The sequence below is a fragment of the Gossypium hirsutum genome, chromosome D11 (assembly GCF_007990345.1).
Source record: "Gossypium hirsutum isolate 1008001.06 chromosome D11, Gossypium_hirsutum_v2.1, whole genome shotgun sequence".
In the NCBI taxonomy this organism is placed as follows: domain Eukaryota; kingdom Viridiplantae; phylum Streptophyta; class Magnoliopsida; order Malvales; family Malvaceae; genus Gossypium; species Gossypium hirsutum.
Window position 1 is genome coordinate 2,180,540 of NC_053447.1, and position 27,843 is coordinate 2,208,382.

At 31.7% G+C, this 27,843-nt stretch overlaps 3 protein-coding genes and 2 pseudogenes across 3 annotated transcripts; 1 reads left to right on the forward strand and 4 right to left on the reverse strand.

Annotated features, from left to right (window-relative positions):
- Nucleotides 1-988: 988 nt before the first annotated feature.
- On the reverse strand, nt 989-2,740 carry LOC107912212 (60S ribosomal protein L15-1). The gene is made up of 4 exons (XM_016840290.2): nt 2,604-2,740; nt 2,035-2,201; nt 1,479-1,676; nt 989-1,388 (listed from the first exon to the last, which is right to left on the reverse strand). The coding sequence occupies exons 1-4, from the start codon at nt 2,605-2,607 to the stop codon at nt 1,143-1,145; spliced, it is 615 nt and encodes a 204-aa protein (XP_016695779.2). The 5' UTR covers nt 2,608-2,740; the 3' UTR covers nt 989-1,142.
- Nucleotides 2,741-3,851: 1,111 nt separating this feature from the next.
- Nucleotides 3,852-7,094, reverse strand: LOC107912211 (uncharacterized; annotated as a pseudogene).
- Nucleotides 7,095-9,411: 2,317 nt separating this feature from the next.
- On the reverse strand, nt 9,412-10,374 carry LOC107911269 (ethylene-responsive transcription factor ERF038). Its single transcript, XM_016839143.2, has one exon. It carries the CDS (start codon nt 10,329-10,331, stop codon nt 9,645-9,647), a length of 687 nt encoding a protein of 228 aa, XP_016694632.1. The 5' UTR covers nt 10,332-10,374; the 3' UTR covers nt 9,412-9,644.
- A 5,260-nt stretch (nt 10,375-15,634) lies between these two features.
- Nucleotides 15,635-21,179, reverse strand: LOC107912210 (peroxisomal acyl-coenzyme A oxidase 1). The gene is made up of 14 exons (XM_016840289.2): nt 20,767-21,179; nt 20,096-20,204; nt 19,943-20,004; nt 19,556-19,765; nt 19,196-19,283; nt 18,960-19,122; nt 18,333-18,531; nt 17,930-18,127; nt 17,543-17,674; nt 17,226-17,346; nt 16,836-16,946; nt 16,548-16,617; nt 16,112-16,295; nt 15,635-16,011 (listed from the first exon to the last, which is right to left on the reverse strand). Exons 1-14 carry the CDS (start codon nt 20,902-20,904, stop codon nt 15,802-15,804), a joined length of 1,995 nt encoding a protein of 664 aa, XP_016695778.1. The 5' UTR covers nt 20,905-21,179; the 3' UTR covers nt 15,635-15,801.
- Nucleotides 21,180-23,342: 2,163 nt separating this feature from the next.
- On the forward strand, nt 23,343-27,793 carry LOC107910919 (DEAD-box ATP-dependent RNA helicase 10-like; annotated as a pseudogene).
- Nucleotides 27,794-27,843: the final 50 nt, after the last annotated feature.

A 27,843-nucleotide genomic window follows, 5' to 3' on the forward strand; every position in this document is an offset into this window, starting at 1 on the left:
TTTTAGCAAAAAAAGCAAAAATATACCATATTTTTTTCTATGTTTATTAAAGAATGGGTATCAAATACTTCTATACAAATAATAAAGAGAGAAAATTTGAAGGGTTTAAAAACAATTTTTTCTCCTCACTTATCTATTTTTGAAATTTTTATTACTTTTTTTATTTTAAATTTTAAATTTTTTTAAAAATAATTTCAATTTTTATCATTTTATACATGATCGGAGTTAAATTGACAAAACTATAAAAATCGAAAACTAAATTTATTATTATACCAACTAAAAAAAATACCACTTAACCATCAAGTGACCTAAAAAATAATTTTGACAATTTTAATCACCAAATTAGAATTTTTTTTAGTTAAATAAGCAGAATAAAAACTTGAGTGACTAGTTGCAGAATTTAGTCTTTATTGATAATTATGGTTCTGATCCTTATATTACTTTAAAATTGAGATTCATTTTATATATTTTAATTTTTGACATTTTGATACAAATTTTATTCAAAGATTAGTGCATATTGTAATAATTTTTATTTTACAAATTAAACTAAAACTCTTATCTTTAAATATGTTCACATAATTAAACCAACCTAAAGTGAAGAACCATTCAGATAATGTTAACAGACTCGTCTAATTTCAGTTAATGTAAAACATAATTTTGTGAAAAATACGGTCCGAAAATATAGTTTGTTGTTCTATCAGACCAACCCAAAATTAGATGATAATCCAATATAAATTTTGAATGAGGATGATGCAATGATACCGTGAGGCGAAATTATTTTATTTACAGTTTACTGATACAGAATAAACATATATTATCAAATATTAATCTTAAAAATATAAAAAATAATTAATTAGATAAAAAAAACTCAATTCAAATACTTAGCCTACTACGTATTAATTTTGGTTGTAAAAGGCCCTCCAAGTTAGCTTCACTTGAAAAATGAAAACCATTTTTCCCCAAAGATATTAGAGAATCTGGAACCATATTTCAGACTGAAATAGACTCGACATTTCTTTTCATCGAAATTGAATAAAACTCAAACACAAATAAACTTGCAAAAATTTCAGACTCAGTAAAAGGAATTCCAAAATCCCACAAAGATAGAAGCAATTAATACGTCTGAAAGTATCCTACTAAACTCAACGGTAACGACGAAGGGAAAGGGTGTTGTTTCTCTTCCAGGTAGCCCTTCGAGACGGCCGATTCTTGTGGTGCAAGTGACCCTTTCCATGCAGACCCCTGTTTTTCTTACCTGCAGATGTGAGTCCTCGAAGTTCCCTGTGCTTGTGAACGGGATTGCAGATCCAGTTAATTCTCGGGTCGTTGCGGATCGCATTGTGTGCAACATCAACAAGGATAACCTCAAAGTACTTGTAAGTAGAATCCTACAAAGATCAGATCATGCACAAAGCAATGAGGGCAATGGAATCATCCAGTAAATGGAGAAACCAGAACATTTAGCAACTATTACAAACCTCGTTGATCCAGTATGAGTTAACAACTCTGAGACCTCCTAATTTTCGACCAGCTCGCTCCTCTGCAACAGACCGCTTGCTGCGCTGGAACTTCAATTGGGTAACACCCTGGTTTGTGGGCTTACCATAGACAATACCTTTGGGAACAGGCCTCTTTCGACCACCCCTTCTAACTCGAACACGATAAACTACATAACCCTGTAAAAATACACATCTACTTTATTTGGGAAAATTTAAGTCAAATTATGTACAGAGAGCCTTACTATTCCCTTATACCATTTAGCTCAAAGCATTCATATCTAACCCATGTCCGACACTAGACATGCGCTTAGGGATACCATACTCTAAACATCTTCCAAATACATGAATAAGCTTAGACAAACTAAAATACCCAAACCTTACACCCAAAATTAAGTATTAAGATATAGCATATGGCATTTGCAAACAGTTAATTGTTTAATTTAAAGAACATACATTGATTAAATTTTGAGAGAAAGCCCTAAGCAAATCAAGATCCAGAGCTATGTTGTTTAGAATGAAACGGAATTGACAGTACCTGCTTAGCCTTGTAACCCAAGCGCCGAGCCTTATCAGGACGAGTAGGGTGGTTGACCCTAACAATGGCTGGATGCTGACGGTATTCCCAGCACCTCACCCTCTGTAAAAACCTCATCACATCCGATTGCTTCTTCCTCCATAGCTCCGACACGTACTTGTAAGCCCCTACATTCAATCATCCCACATAAATCACCAGAACAATTAAAATAATTAAGGCTTTTTTTTTTTACGTAGAGAAATCACTATACACTTCAATGGTCCTGATTTTAAGCCATAAAAGCCCATATATTTTATGAATCTGCAAAATACTTTCTTTAAAAATCTGAGAAAAGAAAACCTATTAAAACGAGCTCAAACAAAGATAATAACCAAAGAAAAAATGAAAAATCTCACATGATCTTTAACTTATTTGAAACACGTTAAGAATAAAACGGGGATCAACCCCTTAGTAGAAATGTGACAAAAAAATTAAGAGAAACATAGAAGAAAATGATTCATAGAAAAGGAAAGAAACAATATGTAACTATAAACAGTGAACAGAGAAATAAATTGAGCTTGGAAGAGTACCCATTAGCGAGCTGCGGAAAGGTTGGCTAGGGTTTTCTCAAATAACAGAAGATGGATGGCGAGCGCTAGCGGGGTAAATGACATTTTATAAATGACAAGCCTGATTGTGTTGCGGCCCGCTATTACACCCATGGGCGGCAACGGATGCTAGCCCAAACAGGCAATCCAAGTATCTTTAATCTCCATTGAGCAGCAGCATCCTTCAGCCCAGGCCCAATAATATAATTTATTTATATACAATTAGAAACTACCCTAAAAACATTTTTTAAAAAGTAATAAATATTATTATAATCAATTTATAATACCATAATATTTTTTATTAAATTAATACCGCAAGTTAACTAAACACAACTTAATTAAGAAAGATACTTTTATCTTTTTTATCTTTTTTTTTATATAAAACCTTTAAATAAAGCAACTATAAAAATTGCATTTTATACACAATGTCCAAAAATTTAACTTAAAATTGATGAAAATTTGTGCACAAAACCTTTATCACTTCACCATTAATTCATCTAAATGTATAACTTTTTTTATAATCATGTTTTTAACATAAAAATTTTACCTTTTCACCTACATAATAAATACGACATAATATATGTAAAAATATATTTATGAAAAATTTAAATTAAATTCAAGCAAGGCTTTGATTGAAATTGTTTTGTTAAAAATTTGATGTCGAGTTCAAATCCCATCATAGTATTATTTTATTCAAAAATATCATCATATTTATTACTTTATATATTTAAGAATATTTTAATAATTTCTCAATTGGGTTAATGTTTGATTGACTATTTGAGTCAAGATATTAACTCAATCAAAAACTTAATATATGTATAAATATGAATGACATAATCTTATATTATTTTAATAATAAGCTAAATTAAACCGATTTAAAGTATCAAAACTCAAAACAATTAAAACCTATGATAATCTGAAAATGAAAAAAAGTCCATCTATTAATGGAATGTTAAGGACCAAGTCTGCCAAAAAATAAATTGTTAAATTTCCATAGTTGTAGAGTATAACTAATTAAGAAATTGAGGATAGAAATAGATTGAAAAGTGTATAAAAATTCAGTCTTTTTCAAAAAAATTTAGTGCAAGATTTTGGACATACACATGGTACCCAATAGCAATGGCCCTTGACCTGTGGGAGACGAGGGATGTGGCAAACACAAATATAGGTATATAAGCAACGGAAGAATTGGCAGTACATGAAATTCCCACTCAAACCAAAACAGTTTAGTTACCCAAAATTTATTTTCTTTCAATATCTTATCCTGAAGTTTTACATCAAACACTGTGATCTATTTAATCTAAATTTTAGGAGAACTCTTTTTCTAAAAACGAAAAAAGAATGAAAAAATATCATACATCGGTCAATATTAATGAGGATACGATTACTACATATGCCAGAAAAAAGATAATGGCTATCTGAAGAAAAAACTTAGGATTTCTCCTCATGTTTGGAGATGTAACCGCCCTGCAGACCAGAATCCTTATGATTCAGCAAATGTTTTTTTTTTCTTTTCTTTTTTTTACGGTGGAATTTATGCTGTGATCAGATATTACCTAGCAAATCGCTGTGAAAGTCGATGAAAAGGCAAACTCTGGATGAATACAATGCCAGGTCCTGTTAGAACGGCTGTCACCAAGTTCTCACTCTGCAATTTCACAACCAAAGAACATAAAAGAATTACAAGGCCATGTATAGGCAATAAGAAGTCATCGGCCTCAAGTGAAGAATAAGAAGCAGTGTAACCGAGACAGTGCAAATAAGGTTGTCAACCAAGTTATTCAGAGTGCTCAACCATCGTTACATCTCTGAGTGTATAAAAAACCAACTGCAAGCAACTTACTCCAAAGACTGCTCGTCGAATAGGACTATTGTACTTGATTTGGACATTGATTGAAGCAGTAAGGGCCACAATGCACGACATATCAACTGCTAATACCTCACCCACCTCAAGATTTTTCTGCACAACTAGCAAAAGAAAGAAACCCTAACCCCCACAGAATTCCAGAGATCAATTTACCTAGCAAAATCAAATCAATTGCAATATTTTTTTGAAACTAGCAAAGGGATATGTTTTAAATGATTGGTTAAGCAGTGAGAAGTATTTTTGTTTTCCTTTTTAACTTTCCTAGGAGGGAAGGGGAGAACAAAGAGATCATAAAACAGGCATTTTAATTTGCGTAGAATAAATTATAGCATGTTACCCTGCTTGACACATGTTATAAAACCAAAAGGCAAGAAAACAATTTTCTTTTTTTGTGGTATCCCTTGAACTCAAGTAATTCTAACAAAAGATTAAAGGATGTACTAGAAAATATACCAGATCCGCCAGCAATGATAAATGCAAGCCCCTGGCCAGATAACTTCTGCCTCAGAAACTCCTGTTATGCAACAGAAATATATATCAGAAAAATATATTTGAATGCAGCTTCAGTATGCATCCAAGAGAATAACCGAGATGTTAAAATTTATTGGTATGTCACCTCTACACCATTTACAACATTCCGTGGTCGCTGATCAACTGTATTGTTGACCTTCACATCATTGATGGAGCAAATAAATGCATCTAGCTAAAAAATAAGTTTACAAAACGGCATCAAGATTCAAGCTAATGGAATGAAAAGCAAGCTAATTATGCATCAAAATTGAATTTCCATGCAGTTATCGGAATTCTCTCCTTCAAAAGATGAGTAGAAAGAAAGGAGACTAATGCTTAGGGGAAAGGAAAAGAGAATGACTGACGAATAAGTTAGGTACCTGACGTAAAAGCTGTCAACCAAACATTGCTAAATCAATCTGTTAAAATAACATGAAGCAGGGACCAAAAAAAAAAAAAAGCTTAAGCCCATCGTAAAATAACAATTCCAACAATTCCAACATATAATAATAAGTATATGTAAAATTTGGTAAGTTTGAAACACAAACCGGAAGAATTCTTGCAAGAGAAGGTGCAGAAATTCCAACAAATCCATCATTTGGACCAGGGTTTCGAAGAGCAATACTAGTTATGCTCTTGCCAAAAAGCCATTGCCACATGCCTACTTCATGTTCAGGAACATAAGTGTTTTCCATTTCAATAGACCCAGACATGAAGCACATGGACCCTGCATTTTGTTACCTTCCATATCAATTTTGCATGAACTGACGTCTACATGTAACAAACAACAACTAACAGAATGTAGCAAGAGTATCATCTTATTGACTAAGCTCTCCGCCTTTAGCAGACAATCCAATTCATAGAAGTATCATGATTGTGTCTATAAAGAAGAATAGTATGATAGAGATAAATGGTTTAAATTGTTAGTAAAATATCTTCTTGGTTTTATTGAACTTCTGACACCTCTGCCCACTATACTTGTACTACAATACATTCTTGGCAATATAAAATTGTCATAACATTGTAGAACACAGATCTGAACTCCAAGCAACCAATAGCACAGTTATAAACCATCTTGAAAGACTCACCCCATTTAAACTTCAATGAACGCCTATCACGGTAATTTTAAGACCCTGCTTCCTATAAAGCATAAAACTAGAGTAGCAGTAACAAAACCAAGGAATACAACAGAGAGCAAAGCAACCACCTACCAGGTTTCGCAATAACCTCTTCTTGAGGCTTCAACATTATCTTGTAAAAGAAAGAACCAATACCAAGATTGAAATAAGTAAAGGTTTCAAAACCTAGACATGGGGTCTCATAGGCATAAATTCAATGAAATATTCTAGATAAAAGCTTGGAACATGGAAGTACCTGAAGTATTTGAGCCTCACCACCCAATATTTGAAATGGGATAACAGCATCTTGCTGACTCTACACAACTTTACACCAAAAAGAGACTATTATGGATATATATAAGATACATTTACACACACATGCTGAGGCATTTAGGCTACACAAGATTAACATTCTAATTTCCACTAAAGCTAACAAAATATTTGTTGTTCACCGAATTCAGCACTTAAGTCTTAGGAATAAACAACGTGATATAAAAAAATTTTACAAACGGGTCAACTTCAACACTGAAATCAATGTCAAGTCTATTTAAGGGAACCCCAATCATTATTTCTCAACGATGCGAGTTAAACATAACAGATCAAATGGCATAACATAACCTAAATTCCATTGAAATGCAAGCCAGTTGCAAAAAAACAAGGTTGAGTCTCTTCAATTTTACCTCAAATTTATCATGAAACAAACAGAAAACCAATACAAGAGTAAAAAGAGTTTTGCGAAAAAAAGGAAATATTACCTGATAAACGTAGGGTTGAAAAGGAGTAGAAAGAAAAGGGGCAGTCATTGAATGATCTCGAATATGAAATCAAATCCTTGAAATTTTCGAGGAAATCCTTGAAGTTTTCGAGGTTTTAATCTGAAATGTAATTCAGAAGCGGAAAATGAAATTAAAAAACAAAATTAGATTATTTGAAAATTCACCGTTCCACTTCTGTTCTTTATCGAAGCGGGCGATGGACGAGCTGACATTAAATAGGTGGAGTTTCAAATTACTGAGTTACCCTTATTAATTTAAGATTTTGTCGGGTGATTTGGCGGGGACTCTGATGCTGTTACTCGGTGGCTTTCTAGTCCTTTTAATGGTCAAAGTTGAATCTTTTGCTGACAAGGCGATATCTTATTGGTTGCAATCGAAAGTCTCGTCGTGTTCGAGTTTTGTCACGGAGAAGGCGACGTCGTTTGAGAATATCAACCGTCTTTTCTAGGGATAATGGCAAAAGTACTTTAACGAAAATTTTACTGTGTTACCTCTACTTTGAAAATGTCCATATGGTAACTGAAGTTAGGGTCTGTTTGATTGATGGAATTGATTTTTTGGAAAATTATTTTCAACTTTTTCAGTGTTTGATTGGCGGAAAACATTTTCCATTTGGAAAATGAACTCCAAAGTAAGGGAAAATGGGTTACATTTTAGGAAAAATGTCTTACCCTTTCAATTTCCGTAAGACATTTTCCGTGCTCTCCTCTCTATCGCCTCCTTCATTCCTTCCTTCATTTCCGGTAAAAAACTACTTCTGTTTATCGATTTTCCAGTAACTTGTTTTTTTAATTATTCAATACTCGTTTTTTTAACACAATTACAAATAATTTATTTGATATTAGTTTTTTTCAATTTATAACGATTAATATTGTAGCTTAATAATTGAGTATTATTATAAATAAATCATTGCAATATAAGTAAAAATAATTTAAAATATAAAAATTTATTAATATATATTAATATATGTAAAAACAACTTTTCCGAAAAATATTTTCAAAAAATCTGTCAAGCAGCAGAAAATATTTTACACAGATTCAAACAAACACCAGAAAATATTTTCTAGTAAATCATTTTACAGAAAAGTAAAACATTTTCCAGAAATCATTTTACGGAAAATATTTTACTGGCAATCAAACAGACCCTGAATTTCTATTTACTAATCTAGTACCTATTGACAAAAATTGCCACGTGGACCAATCATATACTGTCATGTGGCATTATCTTGCAGAAAAAGTCAACTAAACTTAATTTTTAATATGGTACATCTACTTTCAAAATGTCTGAAATTAGACATAACCTCTCCCAACTTTTAAATAAGTGAATAAAGGCACTTCGACAAACTCAAACTCACGTCTTCCTGTATTAGCAACAACATCAATGCCAACCAAGTTAAAATTCAGTCAACATATATTAACAGTTAATCCTACTAACAATAGTTGGGTTCACGAGGTGAATTTGAATTTAAATATCAGGGATAACATTATCAGAAAAGATAATCACAGAAGACATAAAAATTAACTTTATTCAAAAAAATATATTAAGGACATCAATACAGTATGTATGAGTTAAAAAATATTCTATGCACTTAAACGTACTCAAATCTACATCATTTAGATTGTTACAATAAAAACAATACTAACTAATTAGAATTATTTATGAGTCAGGTCTAATTGTGAATTAATTCCAAAAAAAAAATTCTAGCCAAAAGCCAATCTATCTAAACCCACAAATAATTTGTTTACTATTTAAAAAAATAATTTAAATTAATCATTAAAACAGTAAAATCGGCTTGGCCGGATCGACTCAAAGTTTAAAATATAACCCAAATGTATAGAACCAAGTCAACAATAATGTTATATATGTTGTTTTAAGCGAATAAAATTTTATCAACTCTTTAGGGAAAAAGTGCAGTAGGGCTCTCTAATACTCTCTTTCATTTTGTAACGTCAAGGAGGCCCTCCTCCCCTCTCTTCATCCACCTTTTTTTTCCTTTTTTTTCTCCCCCTCTCTATCCTTTCTCGTTTCCTTGCCTTTTTCTCTCTCTCTCTCTCTCTCTTTTCACGTCACGATAATTTTTACACCCTGATGTCTAAATATTAACGTATAAGTGAAAATTTTCGCATTTGCTTCCTCTTATTAAACAACGATGACTTGATTTAAGTGAACTATACTCTTTTTTTTAATTATTTTTTAGGTCTTTAGATTTTGTCTTGTTCTATCTCTACAATTTGTATCGAATTTAATGTAATAATTTTTACAATTTATCTTATATTGTTTATACAATTGTCCAAGATTTAATCCTCCATTGTAATCCTTTTTATTAAATGATTATTTATTTATTAAAAGAAAAGGCGTGGCATAAACATCACATTTTTATTATCCTATATTAACATTGCTTAATATTATAATTTTATTAGCAAAAATAAGAACTAACCATTTACTTAAAAGAAATATGATTAGATTTCACACGATGAGAGAGTTACAAAATTAAGGAAAAAATATTGACACATTAAAAATATATTAAAGTCTATCAAGTATAAATTATTAATGTAGTATAATTTACACAAATTCCCTAAAATTTACACATTAATAATGCATTTTAAACACGATTATAATAGGATAAAATATATTAATACAAATTGTTTTTTTAATATTAATTGTCCATTATTAATTAGGCAACAAAATATTTTTAAACCGTCGCTTAAACTCTTTTTGTTGTAGCTATAAGCTGGGAGACGATCTCTTTGGCCTAGAAATACTCCCTAAGGCGCGACTCTGAATATCCAAAGCCATTTTCAACAATATCATCATCGGTTGCAGTGACCGGCCATGGAAATGAGACCCAGAACTCATCAATCCGATGGTTCATGTGCATCAACAGATCCGGAAGGTCTATAAATGCATCATCATTAATTAAAGGTGAGCTTGATGACGATGAGTCTCGATGAGGAATCAATTGATCAGCACCATCGTCATCATGTTTATGGCTGCTTTTCGTGAAGCTCATGGCGGCTGCTTTAGCGGCGGCAGCTTGGATATCCTTCGGCGACGAACTACGTGGACGGGGAAGCTCGTGAGCTGAGTCGGGGAAATTGAGATAAGCCGATTCACCTTTAATCGTCAGCGCTGCTACATCGTGTGCTCGAGCTGCCATCTCAGCTGTTTCGAATGTGCCGAGCCAAATTCTTGATTTCTTCTTAGGTTCCCTTATTTCAGATACCCATTTGCCCCATTGACGCATCCTTACTCCCCTGTATGTTTGATGTTTCCCTTCAAATATTTCATCGTTTTTAACCTTTCCCTTCCTTTCGTTTCCAGTTTCCGGTTTCCGGGTTCTCTCGGACTTAAATATTTCCGCCGCCGACTCGTTTTCTGGAGGAGATGAAGAGGATTGAGTCTCCGACGCTGCAATCAGTGGCACTTCCGTAGTGGACATTGTTTTGGAGCAGTATATTGGGCATTGCTTGATGGAGAAGAAGCTCACTTAGCTTCTTATAATTTAAGAAAGAAACTAGGAAATTTATATTAGTTATTATAATATTTTTTGTGAAATATTTTTCGAAATTTTGTTTTACATCTTAAATTAAATTATTAAAAGGGTAAATTCTAAAAATAGTCACTTTTGTTTACTTCAGATTATATTTTTAGTCACTTATATCGTTTTATTACGAAGTGGTCACTCTAGTATTAAGCTCCATTACCTCCTTAATGGCGGTCTTACGTGGCAGGTCAAATAGGTTTTAAATGCCAACTTGGATGTCATACGTGACAATTCAAATTAAATTTATTTAATTAGAAACTTATTTTCATCTCAGCAACTGGACATTCAAGTTGGCATTTAAAACCCATTTAAACTGGCACCTAAGAATGCTGCTAGGGAGGTAACGAAGTTTAACGGTAGAGTGATCACTTTGTAACAGAACGATAACATAAGTAACTAAAACATAACATTTCAAACATAAGTGACTAAAATGTAATTTAAGACAAATAAAAACGACTGTTTTGTAATTTAACCCTATTAAAATTTGAAAGTTCATATTTCACCGTAAATAAATGTGATGAACTTTCTTAAATTATTTGAGGTTATAACTATAATTCATCGATTTATATTATTTGTAATTTATGTTCATAAATTAATTTAAAGGAATCGACACTAGCTTTTACCCCTCATATTTAAACCCTTAAAAAATATAAATTGATATATCTATAATTTATCTCTGGGGCGTAGCTAGGGAAGCTAGTAGGGGGGTCAGCCCCTAAATCAGAAAAGTTTTCAGTTAGACCCTTTAAAATTTTAAATTAATAAAGGTAAAATTGTATTTAGTCCTTTAAAAATTAAAATGATGAAATTACATTTTTACTATCATAAAAATTACAATTTAATTTCGGCCATGCTAAAAGAATTTTCTAACTTAGCCCTTGATTAATCTTTTGACCCCTCATCTTTATTTATTTTTCTTCCTTTCACCCATACTTTATATTTGTAATTAATTGCCCTTATAAACTACTAAAAAAAAGTATTTTTGGGTATGACGTTGAGTTATTTTAGAAGTTTGGTTGATGAGTTATTTGTGGACCAACAGTATGCATATTATTTTTTTACATATCTATTACAAATTCAAACCATGCATTTTCATATGAAAGCTGACATCGTCGATCTATTTCCTCAATCAGTTTACATGTCTGTTTCAATTTATTTTCATGAATTATTTTAATGAAAGAAAATTATTTGTCCCTTTTTAACCACAATTACGCTATTTTTTTCCCGTTCACACTTTTTTGATTGTACTAATATGAAGAAAATCAAATGTTTAGAAGATCGTAGGGTTAATATACTATTTAGAATCGGAGTTTGACTCTAATATTTAATTTGGTATTTACGGATTTTTTGTCCTACTTGAGTTTACCTTTAATATTTAAATTAGTATTTAATTTTTTTTAACTTGATACTTAAGTGTTTTTTGTCTCAATTAAATACTTATATTATTTTTGCGCGTCAAAATATTCATTGGATCACATAATATTATTTGGACAAAATACCAAATTTAATATTGAAGCCAAACCCAAGTACCAATCTAAAACAAAAAAAAAAGTCAAATACTAAATTAAACATCGAAAATAAACATAAATATCAAATCAGATATTAACCCTAATATATATTGAGTATGTTTTTTATATATAAGTTTCGATTTTGTTAAGGAAATATTTTTCCCCTGAAAGCCTCTTGACATGATGGTATAATAGAGTTAAAAAAAGGGCTATCCATCAATGGAATCTGTGTTTAGTGAGAATTGAGTAAATTTATTGTCATTTATCCAAATAATTGCATGAATGAACTGTTTTTCTTTTTGGGATTTTCTTCTCTTGGATATTTGTAAATATCGCTCGTATACGTTTTATTTTAGGTGAAAACACCGTTATGGTCCCTTTCATTTTTTTAATATAAAAAAGATTACATATAGGCACCTCAACCTTTTTTAATATCTTTGTATTACTATAGATTTAAATTTTATATAATATAAGTTACATAATATGTAAAAAACAACATTACAAATTTAAAAAACAATTTGTGTAAGGCCAACTTCAGGCATTGAATGCTTGAGCTTAAACGGCCTATTCATATTTTAAATGAGCTTGATTTTTTTTTGAAGTGTATTTTTTTGGACCTAATATTTTTGTCAAAATTTTTTCATTTTTTGGGAAAGCTGTCCAGCTTGGGAGGGTAACTCGATCATTGAACATGTCTAATTGTATTAAATATCTTCAATTTATCAGACAGATTTTAAATTAGCCTTTAAACTTCAATATATTCTAATTGAGTTATTAGGTCCTTTTGTCAACTTAGTGGTCAATTTAAACATTAAATGTTGGTATGCATATGGTGAGGTGCAATTTAAATATGCTTATCGATTATAATTTAAATTAGTCCTTAAGCTTTAAGATATTCTAATTAGATCATTGAGTCCTTTCGTTAGCTTAGTCATCAAATTAGATAAATTAGATATTAAATGTTAGTTTGAATCTGGCGTGAAGCATATTTAAGACACCAATTAATTTGTAAACATACGTGTACTTATCACATGAGAGAATGTAGATTTAAACCTTAAAAAATAACATTATTGAGAGAAATAATTATAAACCCTAAATATGTACTGTAAAATAAATATGAATAATATTAACAAAATCATTCATTTTATATAGATTTTAATATATAGTATAGTTTTTGTCATGTAAAAAAAAAATCAAAACATAATCACTCTTATACAATTTTCCTTAATTGTTTTAAAAACTGGTTAGTGGCAAAAAAAAATCATCCCTCATTAGGTACAATATTCCAAATATATATAAATTTATATTAATATTAAAATAATTGCATTAGAAAAATTAAATATCAAAACTAATGACCACTAGAAAAAGGGGCCAATAAAAATTTTTGGGCACTGCGGTTAACTCAATGTCTAATATTTTGTTGAGTGAATTATAAAATGAAGGTAAAATTTTAACAGCAAGACGATTCGCATGACTCAAATCTAGAACATACCTGAATTGGTGAGTATTCTGACCATTAAGTCAATACATGGGATTCTCAATCTAATTCAATACATAGGGTTCTCAATCTAATATTTATAGTATATATTTTATATTTACTTTTAACTTTTTTTTAAGTGATAGACTACAAACAATTGGAATATTAGTATTTCATTTCCTATAGAATGAATTAATTTTATTTTTAAAATAAAATAAATCTCAAAATAATACATAAATTTTGATTCAATGCGTGATGCAATATGTAAATTTTAATTTATATAATAATACTCATAAAAATCTAATTTTCATTCACTTTTATTTATAAACATCTGATTTTGATTTTGTTGTGCTTTTGTAAAATCAATTATTTCTTTGTTACATGAATAAAATTGTTTGTGTATATAATTAGTGAACTTAATATAGATGCCACTTACTCTATACAATTAGTAGACTTGAAATGGTATCATAACAATAATAATATTAATGATTTGTAAAAATAAAATAAAAATAAAATTGTATATATCACATTAAAAAACAAATCAACATTTATGAAAAATTTATTAATTGAATTATCCTATTCGTGCGAGAGAAGTAAACCATGATTATCTGAACTGGATCAGATTAGTTGATTGGACCAAGAATCGATTTGGAGAAAAGTCTTAGACCGATTGAACTGTGAATCGGTACAGGCATAGTGAATCAATTTAATTTTTTTATGAATTTTTAATAATTTATTTAATTGAACCAGTCGGATTGACAACTCTGTGATAACCATTTCGACTATTGGTTCACTGGCCCAACCAAATCGATTGAATAAATAATTAAAATTTCATAAAATATCAAATACAATAAAAAATTGGTTTAACTACCAGGTTCGACCGATTCTTACCAATTCCCAAATTAACTGATCTAATGACTTTTTCTAAACCGATGCCCTGATCAAATTTCGATCCAATTGATCCAATTCAAACAACATTACCTTGAAGAAAACCAGTTCATGTGCCAAAAGTCTTTTACATCCTTTATTCAAATCCATTTACCGTCGAAAACACTTAACATTATTTAAAATATCAAAAACTATTTTTTACTAATACTTACAATAATAAATAAATAAAAATACTATTATATAATTATTCAAATAGAATTAAATCACTCCAAAATTATAAAAGTTTTGCCTAGTCTACACAAACCATGCAGAGCCAGAAAATTTATTTGGTAAAATGGAATTAAATTGTATATTAATTTTAGGGACTAAAGTATAATTTTATTATTACTAATTTAAATTTTTATAAATTATAAAAAAATTTAATAAAAAATTTTCTATTTTAAAGTGAACAGATTTTGCCAACTCTCTTAGCTTCGCCACTGCACAAACCCCAAGATAGTGATCAAGAGTTGGTATCATCTTGAATATACAATACAATCTAAGCTAGACTAAGATTTAGGTGCAAGGATCCAATTGTCGAAACGCATAATAAAAGTAAACAATGCAAAGGATCCGAAATAATAATTTTGACTGACCTATGATGAAATTAATAGTTGATGGGAAATATAACTAACACATTAATTCATTAAGCTGTTTTAAGCTTTCGTCCAACATATTTTCTCAGTGCTCGTCTTTCCTCAACTTGTCAACATCATGCTTGTCTTTCATGTCTGTTTTGACACAATTATTGAGTTGTCTAAAAATTTAAAATACATTTACACAGTTATGATACGAAAAAGGCATACAAATACGAAGAGAATATAAAAATCATCGGATTTGTTTAAAAGTGTAAATGATATGCCCATGTTAGTAAATTAGATTTGAATTAAAAATAGCTTAAATTTGGTTTAATCAGTAGAGTTTATATTAATTTGTTTTGAATTATTGAATGAGCGATATTTTTTTTAAGAATAATTTGAGTTTAAATCATAATCGTATAAAAACGGAATCTTTTATTATTGATATTTTTAATGCATAAATCAATTTTAAGACGTTTTGAAGAATCTTAATTCTAAAACTTTGGGTATTAATGAATACATGCAATAGGCATAGCAGTGAATATCCAGATGTCGACAGGTTTTTAGCTGTGGGAAGTTTTTGTATTACCTGGAAACAGGGACAAGGAAGGAATTCGGTACGGAGGCTAAAATGAAATTTTAAAATTTTTGCGGGAGGTAAAATTATGTTTAAGAAAAGCTTAAATGAAATGCTTGATAAATTGGAAGGGACCAAAACTGATAGTATCCCATTTAAATAATCAAGCCATAATCTAAGTACACTGTTGGGCACAGCCGTAAACCTGACTTGCTCTTTCGAATGACCAGTATCTCTGCACTTTATTTATTCATATAACACACTATACAATTCAACAGCAAGATGGTTGATTGTTTTTTTAGAGTCTTGCAACGCGAATATGTTGCTTCAATATTGGCCGAATATACTCGTGGTAACCATCGGGTATGACAGTCTCGTTCAGAGGATCTTTCCACGCTTCCTCGTAGAGTTTTGGATACACATTTCCATCATAGCGACCAAGAACAGAGCCAAGGTAGTGGTCAGTGTAGTTGAATGCATCGACAAGTGCAATAGCATTTGGACGGACCTGAGAGACGAAAGAAATGAGATCAGAAACTAGTGGATTGCAGCAGTCTTTCAAGCAAAAGCACCATGTAAAGTAACAAAATCGGATTATCGAAGTGAACCTGGGAGTACAATAATCTCAGCTGTTCATTTGCTAGTGCACCTTGCTTTGGGGTAATGCAGCCGGAGGCGACAAAGTCACCGAGATGTTTGTGTAACAGACTTAAAGCATATACATTAAATAGGATCTCCAACTGTCTTTTTACTCCCTTTCCGGGTATGTCTTGTTGCAATTTCTCAATGAACCTGAGAAAGAAGGTCTTAGAAAACATTTTGCAACACAAAATAAACAGTCGAGAATAATCAGATCCCATTTGGTTACTCTATCCGTTTCCCAAAACATTGCCATGAAAATTTCATCAGGAATTAGAGTTCGGGTCCTTCCATCCAAAAAACCAATAACTTGCATGACTTTATGCAAAGGGCCACAATAAGAGAACTCGTTAAAAATTAATTTTGTACGCAACATCTCATATCAATAAGACCGGAGAAGCTTACTTGGAAACAATAATTAACTGAACATGAGCGACTGCAGCCTCGGCCAAATCAGTTGCGAGTTGAGCAAAACCTGAAGACAGACAAAGGGATATATGGAAGCACATCAAACTTACGGACATCAATCTTTTGCCTTATAGCATTGACAAAATGATGATCATTGAAAACTCATCCAAAGTTTTAAATTACGCGACTCAGAGTATACAAGAGTTAACTTGGTTAACGTGTCGAGTGAAAACTATACTGATATAAAAGGGTGGTTATGCCTTGATCATGGTAGATGGGACATACCCTCTTCTTGATTTGGAAAATTGTTAAGGTTTTTTGCACAGGTGACTGACATCCTAGCAGCCCTCGCTTCAAATGCCTCCAATATTACATTAGGCTTTAGCCAATCCTCAGCTGCAAGCCAACGAAAGAAATGAAATTACCATGTTTGTGAAACACCCCTAACCAATAATAATTTGTCAATAACTAGGAATTGCTGTAAGGTTAACACCATATACACCAGTCTGTAAGTTGGCAACAGTTTGTAGATAGAATTGAAATAACCTCACTCATTGAATTCGGGAAAACATTACTGTTTGGAAGAAAGACAATTTTCAATCTTTCAAGACATGAAAACTTGAAAAGCCAATATAAGTAGTAAAAACAGCTCAAGAGAAAATGTATAACAGATACCCCTTTCAACTTCACAACGGCATTGCAAGAGGTGTTCTGATCGTCCCATGTAAGCTATTGTCCCGACAGGCTTCTTTCCAGACCCCAGCTGGGAAACGGTCTTCATTAGAAACCTTGCAACCTAAAGAAACGTTTCCACTTGCATTGAAGTCAAAGATTCTAAACACAAATAGCAAGACATACTACTCTATACTCAGATTAAGTCTCCATTAGAATATTAGAATTCATCCCCTACCATACTGAAGAACAAAATAAAGATGATGAAAAGGTGTTGAAACTTGAAAGTAGAAGGGGTAATATTTTCTCATCTGACATACCTGTAAAAGTAGCACAACATTGTCACCTTCATAAGTACAGGCAGGGACATAAACTGCAAATAACTCAGGGAGCCCACTGCTAGAAAGATAACCATGACCACCACATAATTTCCGGCATTCTTCGATTGCATCCTGCAACCATATTTGTTTCAGTCAAGCTAAAAGCATCCCCCCCCCAAAAAAAAAAAATTTAAAAGATGTTATTGACAGTTATTATGTAATGAATGCCAAAAAGAATGTTAACTTAAGAGATCATTTATGCCATCAAAATGGTGATCCAAGCGATATTATACGAAATAACTGCCCCATCAATATATATTAAGCAACAGAAAATATTCAATATATTAACAAGAAGGAAGAGTGACGGAGGTTAGTAATGTGACATACTGCAGTTGCAGAAGTAGTAACAGATTTCAACCCTGCAGTACATGCATGGACCTCAGGTAATGTGGAGAAATCACTGGCTTGCAATCTTTGGGTCACGTCAGTGTATAGCCATTTCAGCCACTCACCAACAAATCTGAAAGCATAGGCAGAAGCAAGCAAAGGGAAGAGTCTACTTTGCTGAGTTTTATAGTCAATCACCTGAAATAAAAAAAAAAATTAGTGTTAAAGCATTCGATGCGCATCAGCCTTCAGCACAAGCAAAATTAATTCTGGAAATTCAGCAGCTTGCAGACTCTTGAAACACAATTATTGGAACATTTCTACAAGAAAGAGTCTGCAAACCAAATTGTATACAGCAACCCATATTTGAAATATGTATATAAGATCCAAAAGGCGATCATACCTGGGTCTCCGGGCCACCATTATGCGAACCAAATTGTCTACGAACAACACTATACCTTGTTGCAATACATACTGCCCTTGATAAAGCACAAGAAGCGTCAGCTACAATTTTTTGTCGGACATATACCATCGTACCATAAACCAGCTGGCGAGGAACATCAGATTGCATAAATTTCCCTTCTCTTGTAACCTGTGAAACACTGCGGCATTCGGAGAGGCATAAGAAAAAGCACACTTTAGAACAGTCAACTTGTTTATCCATGAATATCATGCTATAGGAGTGAAACTTCAACTTAGATTAAAATTTATAAGTTTTTGGTTTCTTTCAGATGGTTTTCTTCCATCAATGAAAGGAAATTTATAAATTTTACATTTCTGAGCAGTCCAAAACTCCTGTAGGCGTTGAGTGAAGTAGCTGAAACTTTTGCATCTTTATAACATCACTCAAGAAAAGTGCTCATTATAGGATCATCCAAGAAAAACTCATTTAGAAGATACTTCCCAACATGCAAATCTAAACTTATCGGTAACCTTAAACCCTTAATCAAATGACAGATGAAATATTTACCTTCAGAAAAAAGTATCAGACAAAAGAGACAAGACATAGAGGCAAGGTTAGAGAACAAACCCCATTAGCATTTGGTCCCTTGGAATGCGAACATGATCAAATCTCAGAACACCATTATCCATGCTGTTATATGCGCCACTTCCAAATTTCATTCCAATATCACCCACTGTTATGCCAGGAAGAGGTAAGTGATCGTCCAAACTACGCAGCTGGACAATAAAACCTGAAAAAGGGACATTCAGAATTAATATACAAAATACCAGCAAAATAAGTAAGTTTATGCATTTCATACTTACCATGCACTCCATGGTCTTGTCCATCTGTTATAAGACGAGCATAAACCAGAGCATGTGTGGATACTTTACCCAGTCCACCAGGCCACCACTATTAATGACAAACCCCATTAGCGAATGTTAAGTCAAGAAAATACATTAAGATCGATTTAAGTTTAAAGCCTTTCAATAAGAATGTATAGTGCCCTTACGAAAAATACAACAGAACACAGGAAAAGGAGGAGAGAGCAGTTGAGGGTGTCTCAGTTAAAAAGAATTGAGAACGACAACTGAAGCACCTCTCGTGATATATTTCATAGAAAGATGTAACTAATCAATGTCAAAGAAAGAATCAGTTAAAGGCTTGTTAACCATTTTACGCACTTTGCTTGAAGTCAATGTGGGACTATGAATGACAAATTCATCAGTCTCAGGATCAAATGTTGCAGTAGTCTCTAGCCCTTGGACATTGGAGCCATGACCAAGCTCAGTTTGTGCATAGCATCCGATAATTTGCATCTTATATGCCATTGGAAGCCACTTCTGTTGCTGCTCATCATTTCCTTGTCCTTTAATTGCAGGTATGAACATTCCCTGTCAAGAAAATATACAAAGAAGGTTAAGAAAACTCTTTGAAGAATTGTCATATTAAATCCCCTGCTAACATTTTATATTAAATTCGGGAAATTAATCAACCAAGGCATGTTACGTTTTCCAAACATACATTTACATGTGAAGGTTAGAAACAGGAAAAGAAAAATAGGAACTTACCCAGTGAAGGTCTGTGAAAACAGGCTGATCGACAAAAAACCTTAATTTAGAGGCCTCTTCTTCTGTTAAAAGGGAAGATTTCTATTAAACCAGATATGTCCATGGGAAAAATCAATTTAGAAGAAGAAAAAAAAACACAGCTGAAAAACAAACCAGAGAGACGAAGCTCAATTATCCGCTTCCATGCATGAGCAGCTTTTCGCAAAGTATCTTTAAACAAGTCCTTCCTAGATAGCATAGTTCTATTATCCTTTCGAAAGACCTTCAGAAAACAGCAACAAAATTATTTTAAAATGGAATTAAAATAAAAAAAATGTCAATATTAAAAGTGACTTTAATCCATTAGGTCGGTGAACATGTAAAAAACTAAAAAATCTTGATTAACAACAAGATCACTAGCTCAGGCAGAAAAATAATAGCCAGAAAACACATATATTTCGTCATTTAACTTTTTCAATCATGCCAATTCTTGTGAAACCAATGAATAACAGTACACCAATGTCAAAAACTTCAGCTTAATCTTTTTTCCCACATGTTCTCGGGAATCAAACTGCAGAAAGAAAGTTAGCTCAGAAAGTAAAATGAATCACTGGCAACAGTGAAAAATGATAAGATGCTCTCTAATATTGGATTTTAAGTTGAATTTTGAATTAGTACTTCCAGCCCCCTCGAAAGAAACTAAGAGATCAACAGAAAACAAAAGGAAAAGTGGAAAACAAACAGATCAGTCAACAACAACTAAATAACAAAATTTAAAACATTAACTTTGCTTTTCACATGCTTTTATCCGCCAAAAATAACAAATTAAAGAAGAAAAAACTCACCGGATCGCTAGCAACGAGACGAGCAACTCGATCGGAGATCTCATAAGCTTGACGAGAACCAGCCCAAACGATTTTCATCTCTTCCACATCAAACTCCGCCTTTCTCCTCTCTTCCGCATGGTAATCCAACGCCTCCATTTTTTTTCCTTCCTTTGGTTTCTCGATTCGAATTCGCGCTTGTAAAAGAACAAATTTTCAAAAAAAAAAAAGTATTTTGATTTTGGAAAAACAAAAAGAAAAGATTAACAATATAGGATCAGCCTAGATTGAATATACTGTGTGCCGGATTTCAGTTGAATATATAATTTCTTTTGATAAAAAGTTGGATATTAAAAGACAATTTTGAGGATACGTCACTGATTATGGCTTGTGGCACGAACCTCACTGTCTGAAGCAATCTAAACCGGCCATTAAAAAACACGTGATTTATTTTTGGTCAATGTTTTAATTACGGAGAAATAAAATAAAAAGAAAGAAAAATAGGAAAATGGGGATTTTGGAGCCCGACAAGTTTGAACGCTAATATATTCGGATTTGGGAATCCACGATGATACCGATTTCCGACCACTTTATCTTTTCTTCTTTTTTTTATAAAAAACAAATACTAATCTATACTGCAATATATAAAAGGGTTTTCTTCTTTCACACCTGTTCTTAATTTCTTTTACATTAATGATAATAATTGTTAATTTTCAATTCTATTCATCTACCTTTTAATTATATAAAAATGTCAAAGTTGAATTTCCATCTTAATTTAAATATTTTATTAACATAAATTTAAAGAATTGTTAATCTTGTTGAATTTTTTTGTCAAATTCAAGTTCACTATAATTCTATTTTTATGACATGATTATCAAGTGAATAGTTTTTTTTTAATATCACTTTTATAAATTTAACAATTTTAACCATTAAATGTAGATTTTTAAATTAGAAAAATAAAAAGTTTATTTTTAAAAAAAAAATATAAAGGCTAAATTCCAAATACACCGAGAATATAAAAACTTGAAGGTTACTAACCTTTAATTTTTAATTTTTTTGTCTAAAGATAATTAACTAAACGCGGAATAATATCAAATTTGAGAAGGATGAGTATTTAAAATACTAACAAACACGTATTTTATTTTTTTATATATTTCTTTTTAATTATTTTTTTGGTCAATTCTTTTTAATTATTTTATTATACTCTATATATATTTATCATCAACCTAACTTTATTTATTGGAACTTTTAACCATATATCAATATTTTTCATTTGATAATTATTAAATTCTAAAACTTTTTGTTTGAATTAAAAACACAGCTACCTCGTCAACAGAAAAAGTATTTTAATGTGGGTAGATGTGAACTTTTAAATAAATCCTCCACGTTATATTTATACAGTTGAAAAATACATTTGGTATAATATTAATAAAATCTTTTAGATTTCACGAGAAAAATTAGGAATTAACAAGTATTTTATAAAGATATATTAATATACTTTAAAAATATATAATAATTTTTTAAAGTTTATTGTAAAATAAAAATGCATGATTAGTATATCAAATAATATTAATATGTGATATATTAATAATATATTTTTTATTTTACAAATAATTTTTAAAAAATTGTCATTATCTCTTTTTTTAATATTTATTTTTAAATAATTTATTATACCTGACTCTATTTGTATATCATATTATATATTTAAATTAAAGTTTTCTGTATTTAATTTAAATAAATAATATATGTGATGTTGATATAAAGGACGATTATGGGTTGCCTTGAATTGATTTTATCCCTACGAAAAAGAAGCACGCGCGTAAGGAGATGGCCAAATCAATCATTGCGGACAAAAAAACTTTAGTTGGAGAAATTTAAAAGCTCCCATTATTCGAATTTAAATGTTTCAATACTTAATTCAAATAATTTCAATTTTAATTGAGTTTTTAACTTTTAATTAATAATTAAAAAATTTCAATTAGAACTTAAATACAGACAAGCAACTTTATCCCCAACAGACAACCTAGTCAAGTACAAGAATCTAGCTTAAATACACATAACTGGATCCAATGCTTCCTTAGTATCAACTAATATTTATATCTAAGTCCGACTAGCATAATTTTTAACATTTCAATTATAGTAAAAAAAAAGTAAGGAATGTTGTAATAAATACTAAAAGGGATAAAATATTATCGGATAAACTATTAAAATAATTATTTTTATTTGTCTCGGCTTAAATTTTAGCCATTTATGTCTGAGATATTACGTTTTAGTCACTTACGTTATCGTATTGTAACATTTTATATATTTAACCGTTAATTTCCGTTAACGGTATAATGGTAAACTCATGTGGCACGTTAAATTATCATTAAATTTTTTTTTAAGAATTTAACTTAAAATTACTAATTTTAATATATTTAAACTTTTTCTAATTTTTTCTTTGATTTTATTAAAACATTTTATAAATATTTTTATTACAATATTATTTTTAATATATTTTTTCTAACATTTATCTTTCTGCTGTTTAATTTGTTGAGAACCAGAATTGTTTTTTTAAAGCTACCCCACCGCTTTTTGAAACTCTGTCTGAAACAAAGATGGCTGAAGGAAGAAATAAAGACGTTCAAAGTGTTAGCTTTATGCGAGGAATTAGTGGAAGCCTGCGACGAAATAAGTTGGAGAACTCCTACCAAAATCCAAGCAGACGCCATGCCCCACGGTCTTGGAGGTTCTCCCGCCTTCTTAAAAAACTATCTTTAGTAATTTGTTTGATTCAATTCTTTTGTTTTGTGTTTAAAAGATTTGTGTGGATTTTTGTATTGAAGGGAATGATTTGATTGGGCTTTCCCAAACGGTACCGGTAGAACGGCGGCGTTTACTCTTCCCATACTCCATGCGCTTTTGGAATGCCATTCGAAACAAGGATATAAATGTGCACCTGTATTTTTTGCTTTGGTGCTTTCCCAAACACGGTCTGCTATCAAACAAGTTGCTTAATTTCGTTATCAAAAAAGAATTTTCTTTTTCTTGTTGGATCTTGTTTGGTTTAATCATATTTGTTATTGCAGGGAGCTTGCAATGCTGAACAATTTCAAGCTTTAGGATCCGGGGATCCGGGTTTGGCCTAAAATGTGCTGTTGTAAGTTTCCCGCCAAAATATACCACACTGTTAGCAAGATAGTTACTTTTTTTTTTCTGTCTAATAGAAATGAAATTTCATGCTTGAGTTGTTTTTAGTTTATACTTTACATGTCTAAAGTACCGCAGAGTTGTTTGCTGACTTTGAAAATTTTGGCTTCTTAATTTTTTCTTATCATAAATCAATTTATTTGGATTGCTTAAATTTTGGTTCTTAATTTTGAAAGCTTGTTGGAGGGGTGGACCTCATGCAACAACAAATTGCCCTCGGGAAGCAGCCGCACATTATTGTAAGTTCATTTGTTCTCCCCCTGTCATATTATCTAGAACTTCAAGTAATTTGAGCTTGAAGAATCTAGGTTAAGTTGACCTGTGGTATAAGACTTGGTTGCTATCATAAAGATGCGGATAACAGTTAGATAGATAAAAATTGATTGCAATACTAGTGTGTTGAGTTGTTTATGCCTCCTTCTCTAAGTTGTTTATTTTCTAAGATGTAGTGACAGAGATTATGCTACATGGCATCTGTTATGTTTATGCTTGATCTATGGCTGTCACGATCCTCTTCCTTAATCTTGATATACTGGTTCACCACACTATATGAATGAATATCCCTTGTATGGTACTGATGTCATCTAGGTTAGCAGTGATATCTAGTTTCTTTATGATTTACTTGCTAAGAATTGCGGAGAGGGCTATGTACCTTAGGTTTTGGTATTTCTGTGAGTTTATTTAGTTAACATCATGTGCCTTGGTGTTCACTTTGATGGAAAAACTATATCTAGAGTTTATATGATATTTTCGTACTCTTAGTAAGCTTCGTTAAAGGTGAAAGTAATACCCAAAGAGAAAAATGTTAGTATCCTTCTGCTCTTAGTAGCTATCAATTTTTAGGATGCACATAGACAATGATGAGGAAAGAGGTACCTTAGGACAAAGAATGCATCTGAATCGTTTTTTTTAATGATTGAAATTTAATCTTCGTCCTGTAGGTTGGAACTCCTGGACGCCTCATGGATCACCTAACCAATACTAAAGGTTTTTCTCTTAGCATGCTAAAATACTTGGTAAGAATTTCTTCTACTTCTTCCTCCTTCTATCTTTTAAATTCCCTTTCTATTCAGTAATTGTGGTCGTATTTTAGTTTAAAATGACCGAGTCTTATTTTGTGAAAGATTTGTTATTCTTTTTCCAACCTTTTTCTTGAGGCAACCTTTTGTCTTTTTTATTTTAGCTTATAATAAATCTATTGTATATGTCTTATTGGTTCTGTTAAATAACTTTTCACCTTCATGATATGAATGCTAATGTCTTACATGGCACTTTAAACTAGAGTCAATGCCTCCATATAAGAGTTGTTGGTTGATATAATTGGAGTAAAGGAGTAATAAAATACCTATCTTGTAACTTGCATTTCTTGTTGACTGTTTGATATGCATATATTGTTGAAATAATATGTGCATGTATTTGACTGGTCTTAGATGAGGCAGATAAGTTGCTGAATGAGGATTTTGAGAAACCACTTCATGATATTTTGTTGTTCTTGGCACCCATATTTGTTTTCTGCAACCATGACCAACAAGGTATGCGGGGGAAAGCGAATATTTTAAGTATTCTTTAAGAAATATGTCCATATACCATTTTGAGTCTTATTCCTTGTGATAACATTTGTTTTATGCAACCAAGACCCAAAAAGGTGTGTTTGGGAAACATATATTTTATGTATTCTTAAGAAGCATGTTCATATACCATTTTCTGTTTCAAATTGGATGTGGGTTAGAAACTATAAGCAAAAATACATTCAAGATCTGTATAGCTGAACCTTGTAATCAGAGGCTAGTTTGATCTTGGTTATTGTGAGTTAATAATTTTGCAAAAAAGAAGGAAGTAGTGCATTGGTTGCTCTTTCTTACTGTTGTACTTGTATGCATATGTTTTCTTATTAGGACCCAAAAAATATCATGGCTTTGATCATGTGGATATGAATGTTTTTCTACCCTCATGTTGCCTTATTTAATCTGCCATCAGGGAACGGTATTTTCACAGTTTGACCTGATTTTTACATTATGAATGGTTTTATTTTAGTTAATGTTTGACTACAATCTTTATTGATTTTATAGGTGAAGAAGCTGCAAAGGGCATGTCTGAGAAACCCTGTGAAGGTTGATGATGCTATTTAAGCAAAAATTTTCTGCAATCTCCTTATTCTAATTTTAATGTTTTAAAGACTTTCAGTTTTTCTGTTTCCATTTTAGATTGAAGCTGCGCAAAAATATTCTACTGTTGACACGTTGAAGCAACATTTTCGGTTCGTAGCTGCAAAGAACAAGGTTCCTGAATCTTTTTAGCATTAAATTTCTTCTTCAAAGATGTGAACTATGATATGGATCATCAGACCTGTGAGATGATTTTCATGATGGTTTTGTGCTGAAATTCTATCTTCGAGAGAGATCAAGTTACTGAAAAAGATCGAGGAAACTTTTTGGTCCATGTGATACTAGATGCACTTGAGTTTAGTAGTAATCGTCATTGTGTTTGTTAAAGTAATATGAAAATACTGTAGAATCACTTCAGTTGAATCAATGGTAGTGAATGTGTCATAGGTTTAGCACACCTTGTGACCCCTGGTTGGTGTGCAAGAGAAACTTTCTGGAACCTGCTAGGCTACTTATCCTACAGTGAAGGCAGCAACTGGATCCATGATTTGTGTGATTCAATTTTCATACCTTAAAACTTTTACATCTTAGTGCCACAGTTTGAACAACTAAATTTGACACCCTTTACCTTTTTGGACCCTTAATAGATAGCTGTATTCAGTTGTCTTCACTTCCTGGAAACTGGCATGTTAAATACTAATATTAGCACCAGAACCCAGTTTGAGCAAAACATAGGTCATCATATAAGCTAGGCCCGGCAATCTTTGACAGTAAGTACAAGTGTTCATGCTTCGTGGTTGAATAAGGAATTTAATTTTTGTAGCTGGAACTAGATTATAATCCAGTCATGATAATCCAGTCATGCTTCGTGGATGATAATCTTTTCAGTTAGTACTGTAAACGGATGAAGCATGAAAGATCTGTGTATTGTTGCTTTTCTTGTTACTAGATATCTAAGTGGTTTTTTTTTATATATTTTATTTTGTTGTGATTACAGGATTGCTTTCATGTTTATATTTTGATTCAGATGTCAGGATGTACATCTATGGTTTTCACTTGAACATGTGATCAAACTCGCCTTTTGTCTTTGCTTCTTCAGGATCGTAATGTAAAGGCAGTCTTCATTAGTGGTCAAATGACTCAGGTATCTTTCCCGTGTGGTGATATTTTGATTTATGTTTCTGCTCTACAATTGGGGAGTGCAATTATAACTTGTGCATTTTGCCGACGTATTTATAGGCAAATAGGCTAGAATCCTTGAATAAGTTCAAGTCTGGGCAGTATAACGTACTTGTCTGCACTGATGTGGCTGGTAGAGGACTTGACATTCCATCTGTGGATATGGTTGTTGTCGAAACCATTTTTAAAATTGAAAAACGGGGATCGACTTTTAAAATGAAAATGAGAGTCGCCACCGATATTTTATTAAGGTGTGATCGGATCACTTTGAAAATAATTCCAGGTCTGCGAATTTTGAGAAAACAGGTTTGGGAGTCGGTTACGCACGAGGAAGGGTTAGCACCCTCGTGACGCCCAAAATTGGTACCGAATTAATTGTTTAATGTCTTAATGTCGAAATTTTGAAAAGATTTTAAACACGATCCTTTTATTTTGAAAGGATGTCATTTTATCTTGAAATAAATCATCACACTTAGTAAGTCAGAGTGCAACATTTTAAATCCTCAAAATTAAATTTATCTCTTGACTTTTAAAACCTATGCACTTTGAGAAGGATGTCCGATTATTTGGGTTAAATGAAAGAAAACAAAACCCAATAAGTTAGGGTTCGATTTCACCAAATTCT

Coding starts and splice junctions, on each gene's coding strand:
- LOC107912212 (XM_016840290.2), bottom strand. Junction 1,677..2,034: donor TGGGTTACAAGGCTAAGCAG/GTACTGTCAATT, acceptor GTATTTTTACAG/GGTTATGTAGTTTATCGTGT. Junction 1,389..1,478: donor ACTCATACTGGATCAACGAG/GTTTGTAATAGT, acceptor TGATCTTTGTAG/GATTCTACTTACAAGTACTT.
- LOC107911269 (XM_016839143.2), bottom strand. CDS start 10,331: ATGTCCACTACGGAAGTGCCACTGATTGCAGCGTCGGAGACTCAATCC.
- LOC107912210 (XM_016840289.2), bottom strand. CDS start 20,904: ATGGAGGCGTTGGATTACCATGCGGAAGAGAGGAGAAAGGCGGAGTTT. Junction 19,123..19,195: donor ACAAGACCATGGAGTGCATG/GTAAGTATGAAA, acceptor TCCCTTTTTCAG/GTTTTATTGTCCAGCTGCGT. Junction 16,618..16,835: donor TTTTCCAAATCAAGAAGAGG/GTATGTCCCATC, acceptor GTCTGTCTTCAG/GTTTTGCTCAACTCGCAACT.